This window comes from Diadema antillarum, unplaced genomic scaffold, assembly GCF_040938485.1.
Source record: "Diadema antillarum isolate AM-2024a unplaced genomic scaffold, OU_Dant_1.0 seq00000838_RagTag, whole genome shotgun sequence".
Lineage (NCBI taxonomy): Eukaryota > Metazoa > Echinodermata > Echinoidea > Diadematoida > Diadematidae > Diadema > Diadema antillarum.
Window position 1 is genome coordinate 261 of NW_027271714.1, and position 12,850 is coordinate 13,110.

At 39.2% G+C, this 12,850-nt stretch overlaps 1 protein-coding gene across 1 annotated transcript in view; it reads left to right on the plus strand.

The window, feature by feature from the left end:
- Positions 1-734: 734 nt before the first annotated feature.
- Positions 735-12,850, plus strand: part of LOC139740147 (uncharacterized) — a gene marked incomplete at its 5' end in the record, with an annotated part of 32,488 nt that continues 20,372 nt past the window's right edge. The window contains 3 exons of the mRNA XM_071650735.1: positions 735-809; positions 2,345-2,633; positions 5,705-5,787. Coding sequence (XP_071506836.1) covers positions 735-809; positions 2,345-2,633; positions 5,705-5,787 — 447 coding nt within the window. The remainder of the gene's footprint in view (positions 810-2,344; positions 2,634-5,704; positions 5,788-12,850) is intronic.

Here is a 12,850-nt window from a genome sequence, read left to right on the forward strand (position 1 = left end):
ACATAATAGCTACAAACGGCAGTTTGGGGACTGTAAAATGTCAAAATTGTCAAGCTCGCTCGCTCCCCTCGCTCGCATTTAATTGTACAGTTATGCAATTCTGATGTTGCTTCCATGAGGTGCGCCCACCGAACTAAAACATAGTGGAATGCGTGTCCCTATTCCCAACATACACGAGACCGTGCAGCCAAATTACCATGTTGCGTCGCCATCTTGTTCGGTCAATTTTTCCTTTGGTGGCTGCGTATTTCCTGGGAGAACACGCATTCCACCATGTTTTAGTTCGTTGGGTGCGCCCCCCCCCCCCCCCAATGTACGTCTTGACCCACGGTACGCCACTGAACACCCCCCTCTAAAAAATCCTGGGTACGCCTATGTTTGGAACAGTCTCTCTTCATCAGTAATCTTGATCCTTCGTTTGAATTTCAAATCCAGATCCCTTTAAATGATTGACCTGAAAGATCGGTCTGTATCTTGTAGTCTTGGGTGTGTTCTGCACGGAGACGATCTCTGGCTTCACAGAATCCCCAAAGGAGAGCCATTACCGGTGTGTCAAAGAAATTATTGAAAAAATTCTTCCAGACCTTGACAGATTTGTCTGTCTAATCAAATGGAAGGTGGTATTTTTAGGGGAAACCTTCAAAAAGATTTACTTTCAGTCAAAGAGTGGTTTAATCTTGGAACAGTCTCTCTTCATTAGTAATCTTGATCCTTCGTTTGAATTTCAAATCCAGGTTGGGCAGGCACGGGTCCTCCCTACACCAATCTCTTCCCTAAAGAATGTAATTGTCCATTCACCCACCTTGCAGGTACGCTGTAACTAGTAAGTTTTAGTTAGGATCATGTACAACTCGAAAGAATGACTGGAAGTCTCGACAGGACTACAAGTACCTACAATTGTACTGTAGAAGGTATACTGATGCTGATGCTGATTCTAACTTGGGTTTACTTGAGTGTAGAGACATAGAACAAACACCCACATACGTACGTAGCTGCTTAAAGGTCCTGTTTACCTTTGGGAGCAGTGATTTGAAAAATGTTCAAGATATCACTTTTGATGCATCAATGTGTAGGTCAGTTGTATCACAAAACATCCTACCATGTAAATTTCTAGCTATAAAGCCTAAAATATAAGGAGATATCACTATTTTTCTCATTAAACTGTATGGAACTGTAAATGGTTTAGTCTGGAAACATTTTTATTTATCTATTGTTAAAATTTTGTATATTTAACAATACTTAACATTGATTATACTGGTTCAAATTTTTACATTTGTTGTTTCTATCCCTAACTCACATTTTAGAACTATTTTGAAGCACCAATGCTGGGTTTTCATTTCATCTGCAAATGGTAAATTATGCCTTTGAAGAGCTGCTATTGTTGAGGACTCGTTAGCGGTAGTCACACTGGCAATAGATCGCAAAGTGCAAGATTGCGAAATCCTCGCACAGTTTGTTCGTTCGTCAACACTGGCAGCCAGAATACTCCAAGTTAAAGGTCTTGAATCTAAGGTCGCTGGTACAAGTGTGCCAATTCATGAGCTTACGATTCCATGTACAATTTGGAACTGTGACATTGTAGGTGTACTGTATTGTGAGGCAGTTTCCTGCAATAAGCCCATTTTTGAACACCTAAATGTAGAGCTGAGATGTCAGTACATGTGTGTACATAAACTGAAGTACATAATGCAGTCAACCTCGCATAATATGTCTCGAATCAGTTGGAACTGAAAAAAAAAAATGGTCAGACTTATAAAAAGTGACGTTCAAGATTTGTGTACCTAGGAGTATCTGAAGAATACATGCAGGAAAATGCAGAAATTTTATGTGCTTTCGAGTTTTAAGAGTAATGTTCATCTAGAGGGAGACAAACTGAAGAAACTCACACTTGAACCTTCACCCCTCTGAATAATATCTGCCCAACGGAGGAGAAGACGCGACCCTTTCTCAATGCTGTCCTGTCCAACAAGAGCTTTCTAGTACCGATGTGTTGGCTCAGTGAGTAGAGCGGCTGCCCTCACAATCGGGAGGTCGTGGGTTCAAACCCCGGCCGCGTCATACCAAAAGACGTTGAAAGATGGGAGTTGCTGCTACCTTGTTTGCCATTCAACAGTTGAAAAGGTTAGAGCAACGTCGATCTGGCGCTGCTCAGTGGCTGCCGGGCCCACGATCAATTGGGCAAAAAGAATTTCCATTCTCGGACAATGAAATTTGGAGTTTATATCCAAAACAATTATTATTATTATTAGTATTAAAAATATCTTTCTTTCATTAATGTTCAATCTAATCCGACGTCAAGGTATGCAAGATTGACTGTGTAGTTTCGCATCTCGTCTCTGCACAGTTCCTCAAGATGGAGTGGCCAGAGCTCATCGAACTCTTCATCACCTGCGGCATCTTCGATGTCGTAAACCTACTGCTGCGCGTCCAGGTGCCCGAGGACGTCGCCCAGAGCGACGCCAGCAGCATCCTGGGGGACGCCTGGGAGTCCGTCCACCTGCACAGCCTGGAACTGACCAGCAACATTCTGGGCAGCAGCTACATCTGCCCGACGGAGGAGAAGACACGGCCCTTTCTCAATGCTGTCCTGTCCAACAAGAGCTTTCTGGACGTCGTGGTCAAGCATGCCATGGGTAAGTTTCGCCCCTGGAGGGGAGTTTCTTGGTAGATTCATCTGATATTGGTGCAAGTTGGGTGATTTCTGAATCCATTACCAAGTACCGTATGTCCCCCAAAAAATTATAACGGGACCCTCCGCAACGATAACTTTAAAAATAGTGAATCAATCCACATACAATTTCAGGGTATAAAACTATAACTTGTTACTCACATCTACAGAAAATCCTATTTGATTTGCTTCAGTGGTCGGAGAGAAATAAGTTTTGTAGAGCATGTCGGGAATCCCTTCCCTCCAAGTTCTATGACCCTGTTTACAGTGCGGGGCTGGGCCGAGCCGCGGCCGAGCCCAGCCTCAATTGCGGGGCCAAGCCCCGCAATTTTGTCCATTTACACTGCCGGGCTCGGCCGCACTTTTAATTCAAACCTTTCAATATTTTGTCGTAGTGGCGCTCTGCTTGTAAACAAACGCAATTTGGTACAGTCCGGTTTTCAGACCCTTTGCCAACTGGATTCCATGGTGACGAAGTCGTTCGTGCAAAGGCCTTTGCCGAAGGAAAAATCCTTTGCAGGACAAAACCACCTTATACTAAACTAGTTTTCGACATTGAGGGGGTTAATATCCTGAATAACGAGATAGTACGGGCAGAAGGTTTGGAAGCCAGACTAAAATTGGCCGCGCATTTGTCCCAGTTTGCGTTTACACTGAGAAAAGGCCGGGCTCTGTTGCGGCTCGGCGGCGGCCGAGACCACCTCAGATCATGGCCAAATGCGCGGCCAATTTTGGCCCCTCATTTAGCCTTTTGCGCGTTTACACTGAAATGAAGGCGAGCCTCGCACTGTAAACGGGGTCTATGTGTTCACATATTATGCAGTTCCAAGAGCATCCAAGTGCTAAACTTGGGAGAATCAGACCCATGACATGCTTTACAATGATCCACATTTCTCTGTGACCACTTAACCAAATTGAATGGGGTTTTCTGCAAAATAAAGCTAAGATGTAATCTTGAAATATTTAGACAGTTTTATCATATTGGAAGTTATCAATGCAAAAAATCTGATTGTAATTTTTAGGGGGACATCTGTACTGTATAAGCGATATTAGCATGTCTATCCTTTTTCGTGAATCTGGACTTCCCAACAGTTTTGGCGGATGTATAAATCTGCGATCTTGAGCAAAGTCATGAACTCAGAAATGTATTTGTGCAATTCGCATTCTTGTTAAGAACAGAATGAATGATTTCGCTTGTTCTATTCGCAAATAGCACCCAGCTTACAAAATTCATGCAAATTGAAACCTCTTGAAGTACTGTGGTATATGCCATAAAATGGATACACACAAGGTGTAGAATACCCATGAAACTATGACAAAATCAAGAAAAACAAGAGAAAAACAAGAGCATAACAGTTTTTAAAGGGATCGTATGGTTTTGGTTGGGATCTAACTTCAGGTTTCTAACATTTTTTGGGTGAGATAATGAGAAATCTCTCATGAAATATGAAGTCCGTGAGCATGTAATTCCAAGAGAAATTCAAAGTTTATTTTATGAAAATTGGTTTTGAAAGAGTCGAGATACCAGCAATAAGTCCCCTAATAAAAGGTGGGACCCATTTATTACGATTGCTTTGATTTATAGTGACCTTTACTTTGTTTTTGGATGTCTCGTCCATTCCCAAACTGATTTTCATCAAATAAACTTTGAATTCCTCTTAGAATAATATGTTCTGTACTATTTCTCACCTTGGTTTCTTGATACACGTTTCTCACAAAAAGTTAATAGCACATTTCTCATCTCTACCAATACTATACTATCCGTTTAATACTGGCTTGAGAGTCATTCATTATTTGCTTTTGCTTAATACAATGTACGTATCACTGAACTTATTCGCATGGTGGAGAGCTTCATTTTGCAAGGGGATTCCATTGTTTGCCATTGACTTTTGTCCTGTGTATTGTACGTGCTAATCTGTGTATGTATTTCATCATTAAAGCTGTTAATTGTCACAGGAAAGCCATAAAAGTGCGAGAGAGTAACACATGTCTTTCTCATACATAGAGCATGTGTCATTTGTTTGACCTTTCATGGAAAATAATTGTCTCTTATATGACATAGAATCATCCCCACTGATAAACAATTTTTGCTATCGCCAATATAAATGCGAAAAAGTACCCGGATGTGGCTTTTTTGTCAAGATTTAGTGCACTTCCGGGACTCGGGCACTTCCGGTGCGGGGCATATTTTGAACAGCTCTAGCATGCGCGTACGTATACGTATCTAGCGTCGTGTTGGCCACGGATAGGCACCAGGACCCGAGCCAGGCCTGTGATAGCTAGCCTTGGTATATATAGTAGCCCTAGGCCTTGCATACAAGCTAGACATACTGCTTGATCATAGCGATCAACTCGCACATCAGTCATCTCTGCATGCCCCACGACAACACGGAAAATAATACTTGAAAATATTCACCCCCCTGGATATCGTCATGGAAGGTCCTTCTCAAAACTTCGAGAGGATGACCTTTCCCCAGCTGAAAGCGTTTTTGACGGAAAGAGGCATTCCTTGTCATGGAAACGTGCTGTGGAGTCACCCGGAAACTTCACCCATGTCATGTCTTGCATCCAGGGATGTTTCTGTAGATTTTTTTGTTTATTGTCGTGCGACCAACACATGGCAGCTTTGCAGTAATGACCCATAGTCATATTTACAGCAATTTCTCTAGAATGGAGAAATTTCAAATCATATAAATGCTAAAATTTATGTCGAGGAAACAGTAAGTACATGCCAGAATACAGTCAGCCGGCTGTATAGCTGTGAGCTGTATGTAAAGAGCATTCGCGTATCACGCGCGTACGAACAGAAGTGACTTGGCTCCTCAAACTATCCCATAATGCACCATAAATGATGCTTAAATCAACACTCTTGTACTTTTTGCGTATTGGCAATAGCAAGAATTCACAGACCCTTGCTTGTGTAGAAAGCGAGACTACAAGGAAGTAAGCTACAAACTAAGTCTCAATTTACATCAAATTTCAGTCATCCCCTAACTCTACATTTCTTGCTTTCATTTCTCTTTTTTTCCCCCTCAGAATCAACAAGACCTATGATGATTTCCTTTGCTCTTCACATTTTATATCACTGTGCTACGGCAGACGTTGCTGCAGCGAAAAAGGTAAATGGATGGGTGTTCTCCTGATTTCTGGGGGAAAATCAATGTACTGGAAAAAGTTGTAGACACCGTTAAAATGGCTGTCAGAAGTGAGGCCTTCTAGTTTTGGTATAAAATTCATAAAGTGGGGAAGATGTGAGTCATTAAAATAAATACATGACTTTTACTGTTAAAAGAAAAAATAGTTGAAAGTACCTGGTACTATAAAAAAAGATGTAGTTTTTATCACCCACTTCCTGCACAGACAGTGTTTTGATTTCAGCGTTTTGTCACAATCTGTACAGTCAGTCGTGTACAATGTAACTAGTAAAGTAGTCACTGTGACAACCAAACAACTGTCAACCTTGAAAAACAGTATGTTACATATCGTTGCTGGGGTAGCAAGACCTTGTATCTGAAATTTTGGTGAAAGTTACTTTTTTGGATTATTGGTTAAATAATCAGTTCGGTGATGTCCTGTCCGTATCCTAACTGTCTTGACCCAAAAATGAAGCCACCACGCCATGTCCAAGGAAAGGCTGTCCCATTCACTACAGTGCTTTGGCAGCCATGTTTTTTGGCTCTCCTGAACATTTGCCTTTTTGTTGATACAAGGTTCTTGTCACCCCAGCGACAATTTTTTTTTTTTTGTGGTGAAAGTTAAGACAAACATCACGGCAGGCAGAAGTTTGTGTTTGGAGTGCAAATGTGGGCGGAGTCCTTAGCTATTGTCCAAGGAGGCCGAGTATAAGAGAACTGAAAAGAACTATGCTCTCCCACATCCACCCACGCACACATAGAAACACACACACACATGCTTCACAAACAAAGAAAAAAAAAACAATTGTGGCTGGCTTGCAGCTGTGGTTTCTGACAAACAAGAAAATTATCAGCCACAAAGTCTCAACTAAAGACAGGACATTTCAAGTGCAGTAGCCTCATTAAGGAGAAAGACGAAAACATCTAACAGTAAAAGAGGAAAAGTAATTCAAGACAATGAGAAGTTTTACAGAGGAATCAAGAAAACATACATACTTTTTTTTTTTTTGCCATGATAGTGATCTCTGGCCTCGACGAAAAATTTCTGGGTAGCCTGTAGATTTTATTGTATCTCCTGGGTGTGAGCATTATGCTGAGATGGTGGCAATATGTGACCCTGCATCACAAAACCGACAAAAAGTCGCCAGACATGGATTTTTAGTTTAGGGCAGATTCTAAAAGAGAAGACTCTAAGCTTTAACCCTAAAATAAAGGGCCGGGCTTTTTTGGCTATGCTAAAACAGGGGGGCCGGATTCCACCCCCACCCCCCCCCCCTCCCTCCCCAAGATCTCGGCCATCGGTAATACGATGGTGATGAAATTTTGCATGCATGAGACCCACGTGATAATCTACAAAATTGTGTCATAAGATTTTTTGGAACAATCAATCTCTAATTTTAATTAATTAATTATGCAAATTAAGCTCAAGATTGTATTTTAACCTAATTAAAAGCATTGAGAGTCTAATTTTAGGTCTGTAAATCTGTTTTAGCATATTCAACAATTGTACATCACAAAAACTTCCAAAACTCATTTCAATTCTTATGTATTTTATTGTTTTCAGAATTTCTTATGTACCAGGGTATTTCCTTGTTTTTCAACTTGTGTTTTTTCCTTGTTTTTTTAATTAGGTGATCCGAGTATCCTTCGGATCACCTATTGTATCTGTACGGATTCTTTATTTCTGGACAAAAGTTGTGCAGCGATTAGCTCAGAAAGTGCTACTCCTATTAATTTCAAAATTATACCATATATGTATCATGTCACGAAGACGACAGATCTAATAAGATCATAGTGATCAGTCGACCGTGACGTCACTATGACGTCATTATATGAAAACACATTCTCATTCATATCTCATTAATGGAATGGAATTTTTCAATGAAATTTACGTCACATATATTTCAAGTCAAGCGGATTGTACCCATATTCTCAAAAATCATCTCTACCTTAAGACGTGCGCGTACGCGCGCGTTGAAATATTTGTATGCTCCAATCGAGCTCAAAATATTTTTGCATCCGTTTCAGACCATTTGCAGCATTTTTTGAAAAATTCAAAAAATTGGACGGACGCGTACGCGCGCGCACATATACGCACGCACAGCTCATATGCAATATAAATTTAACGGTTTTTCACACGGATCGGATGTTTGAGATGTCAAGGAATAATTCTACCAAGTTTCAAATCAATCCGACTCAATATGACGTCATACGGGCCCGTCAAAGTTGAAATTCCGCGCGCGCGTCAATGGCGATATACAGTTCAACTATGCAAAAAAATCGCCAATTTTAAATCCGATTTTACTCGTCAGGATGAACGGTGACCCCCCATTTTCTTTACATATTCTGAAAGCTGATGAGTTGTACATGTCATTTCATGCGGTGGCAATGCTGGCAAAATGATTAAAAGATATCAAATTTCTTAATAAAGTAAAAAAAGCAAATTTTCAAAATGACGTCATCAAAATTCAAGTTTATTCGAGCGTATCTCACTAATCCTTTGCCAATTTTCACTCAGATTTCAGTATGTTGTAGCTTATTTTTAATGTTCTGTCAAACATAAAATTACAAAATTTTGATTGGATGACGGTATCACCTCGTAAAAATGGATTGAATGTAATCTTGTCGAATTTGACCAGTTTACGTGTTATCTCTATGGGAATGCAGTTTTTCTGGAAATGAAAATTGACATGACTATCTTTATCGAGCACTAGCTCCCTTACCCTTCGGTAAATTTCTCCCAGATTTTAATATGTTGTAGCTGAGACTTTACGCTACCGTAAGTGTGCCCTTCGTTTTTTCATACGATGTCAGGATCACGTCAAAAATTTTGGTTGTAATTAAAGCTTATCTTCGATGTATTGAGATATTTCTTTCTTTCTGCAACTTTCTTTGCAATAACTCAAGAAAAACAGCCTCTATCACCCCCATATTTTGCACATGTTGAGTTCATGTCACGTACATTATTTCATAAAATAACAACTACTTGATCGCACACCATCTTGGGTATGTAAATTAGAGTGAAAGGTCATAAAAGTTTCATCCTGTATATTGGTAAATACCTGTCCTATCTTTCCCATATTTTGCACAGGCAAAGACCATGATACAAGGATCATTTCACAAAATAACCACTTTTTGATCAGATGCCATCTTGTCTGTGCAAATTGGGGTCAAAGGTCATATGTACTTCTTTCTGTATCTTCGTTATGACGTGTTATCTCTATGGGAGGGAATTTTTTTAAATGTGAAAATTGACATGATTGTCTTTATCGAGCACTAGCTCACTTACCCTTCGGTGAATTTCTCCCAGATTTTAACCCGTTTAGGACGGTTTGATTTTGCTACAACACGCATTTCCCATAGACACCTGCCCGAGTATACTCGGGACTCGTCCTCAACGGGTTAATATGTTGTAGCCGAGACTTTGCGCTATCGTTAAAATTCTCTTTGTTTTTCATACGATGTTGGGATCACGTTAAAAAACTTGGTTGAAATTAAAGCTTATCTTCGATGTATTGAGATATTTCTTTCTTTCTGCAACTTTCTTTGCAACAACTTAAGAAAAACAGCCCCTATCACCCCCATATTTTGCACATGTTTAGTTCATGTCACGTACATTATTTCATAAAATAACAACTACTTGATCGGACAACATCTTGGGTATGGAAATCAGGGTCAAAGGTCATAAATTTTTCATCCTGTATCTTGGTGAATACCTGTCCTATCTTTCCCATATTTTGCACACTCAAAGACCATGTTACAAGAATCATTTCACAAAATAACTACTTTTTGCTCAGATGCCATCTTGGGAGTGCAAAGTGGGGTCAAAGGTCATATGTACCTCTTTTTCTATCTTCGTGATGACGTGTTATCTCTATGAGAGGGAACATTTCTAGATGTGAAAATTGACATGATTGTCTTTATCGAGCACTAGCTCACTTACCCTTCGTTGAATTTGTCTCAGATTTTAATATGTTATATGCCTTCGTTTTTTCATACAATGTCGGGATCATGTTAAAAAACTTGGTTGAAATTAAAGCTTATCTTCGATGTATTGAGATATTTCTTTCTTTCTACAACTTTCTTTGCAATAACTCAAGAAAAACAGCCTCTATCACCCCCATATTTTGCACATGTTTAGTTCATGTCATGTTCATTATTTCATAAATTATAACTACTTGATCGGACAACATCTTGGGTATGTAAATTAGGGTCAAAGGTCATAAATGTTTCATCTTGTATCTTGGTGAATACCTGTCCTATCTTTCCCATATTTTGCTCACGTATAAACGATGTCGCAAGAATCATTTCACAAAATAAACACTTTTTCGTCAGATGCCATCTTGGGAGTGTAAAGGTGGGTCAAAGGTCATATGTATTTGTTGCTGTATCTTTGTTATCTAGTGTATACAGAATTTGGTACCAAAGATGGCAGACTTCCTTTTCTAAATGAGAATCCAAACATCACACGGCCAATGTCTCTAAACACAGATGAAACCTGTATGGTCATGCCTATTGCGATCAGGACTGGAATCATTGATTACAAAAAAATCGGATCACCTTAATTTGTCAGTAATGACAAATTAGGTGATCCGAGTATCCTCTCGGATCACCTATTGTATCTGTACTGAATCTTTCTTCTTTATTTCTTTCTCCTCAAATGTTGTGCAGCGGTTAACTCAAAAAGTCGATCACCTATCACTTTTAAACTTACACCATATATGTATCACGTCATAAGGACGACAGATCTAATGTATCATTGTGATCAGACAACCATGACGTCACTATGACGTCATTATCTGAAATCACGTTCACATTCGTATCTCATTAATGGAATGGAATTTCTCAATAAAATTTACATATCATATAGTTCAAGTCAAGTTCTATCGATATATCTCATAAAATTTGATCACGATCCTGGTAAATGAGCGCGTACGCGCGCGTTGAAATTTTAACATGCTCCAATCGAGCTCAAAATTGTTTTGCACACGTTTCAGGTCATTTGGAGTGTTTCATAAAAAATCGACGGACGCGTACGCGCGCGCGCATATACGAACGCAAAGCTCATATGCGACAAAAATATCCCGTTTTTTCACACAGATCGGATGTTTGAAATGTCAAGGAATATTTCTACCAAGTTTCAAATCAATCCGACTCAATATGAGGTCATACGGGCCCGTCAAAGTTGAAATTCCACGCGCGCGTCAATGGCGATATACAGTGCAACTATGTCAAAAAACCGCCAATTTTCAATCCGATTTTACTCGTCAGGATGGACGGTGACCCCCCATTTTCTTTACATATTTTGAAAGCTGATGAGTTGTACATGTCATTTCATGGGGTGGCAATGCTGGCAAAATGATTAAAAGATATCAAATTTCTTAATAAAGTAAAAAAAGTAAATTTTCAAACTGACGTCATCAAATTTCAAGTTTAGTCAAGCGTATCTTATCAATCCTTTATCAATTTTCACCCAGATTTCAGTATGTTGTAGCTTATTTAATGTTCTTTCAAACATAAAATTACAAAACTTTGATTGGATATCAGCATCACCTCGTAAAAATGGATTGAAAGTAATCTTGTCAAATTTGACCAGTTTACGTGTTATCTCTATGGGAGTGCAGTTTTTCTGGAAATGAAAATTGATACGACTATCTTTCTCGAGCACTAGCTCACTTACCCTTCGATGAATTTCTCCCAGATTTTAATATGTTCTAGCTGAGACTTTACGCTACCGTAAGTGTGCCCTTCATTTTTTCATACGATGTCGGGATCACGTCAAAAATTTTGGTTGAAATTCAAGCTTCTTTTCGATGTATTGAGATATTTCTTTCTTTCTGCAACTTTCTTTGCAATAACTCAAGAAAAACAGGCCCTATCACACCCATCTTTGGCACATGTTTAGTTCATGTTACGTACATTATTTCATAAAATAACAACTACTTGAGCAGACACCATCTTCGGTATTTAAATTAGGGTCAAAGGTTATAAATGTTTCATCCTGTATCTTGGTGAATACCTGTCCTATCTTTCCCATATTTTCCACACGCAAAGACCATATTACAAGGATCATTTCACAAAATAACCACTTTTTGCTCAGATGCCATCTTGTCTGTGCAAAGTGGGGGCAAAGGTCATATGTACATCTTTCTGTATCTTCGCTATGACGTGTTATCTCTATGGGAGAGAATTTTTCTAGATGTGAAAATTGACGTGATTGTCTTTATCGAGCCCTAGCTCACTTAACCTTCGGTGAATTTCTCCCAGATTTTAATATGTTGTAGCTGAGACTTTGGGCTATCGAACGTGTGCCCTCCACTTTTTCATACGACGTCGGCATCACGTCAAAAAACTTGGTGAAAGGAAAGCTTATCTTCGATGTATTTTCATATTTCTTTCTTTCTGCAACTTTCTTTGCAATAACTCAAGAAAAAAACAGGCCCTATCACCCCCATCTTTGGCATATGTTTAGTTCATGTCACGTACATTATTTCATAAAATAACAACTACTTGATCTGACAACATCTTGGGTATGTAAATTAGGGTCAAAGGTCATAAATTTTTCATCTAGTATCTTGGTGAATACCTGTCCTATCTTTCCCATATTTTGCACACGCATAGACGATGTCGCAAGAATCATTTCACAAAATAACCACTTTTTCCTCAGATGCCATCTTGGGAGTGTAAAGGTGGGTCAAAGGTCGTATGTATTTGTTGCTGTATCTTCGTTATCTAGTGTATACAGAATTTGGTACCAAAGATGGCAGACTTCCTTTTCTAAATGAGAATCCAAACATCACACGGCCAATGTCTCTAAACACAGATGAAACCTGTAATGATGGTCATCAGGATTCGAATCATTGATTAAAAAAAAATCGGATCACCTTAATTTGTCAGTAATGACAAATTACAATCTCTAGTTGGAAATTGTCCCTGACCACTTTTCTACTATAACTACCATAAGATTAATCAATGAAAGTGATTAATTGTAAAAATAATCAGGTTTTTATGACTTTCATGACAGAGCACTGTTTTCCATAGGGAATGT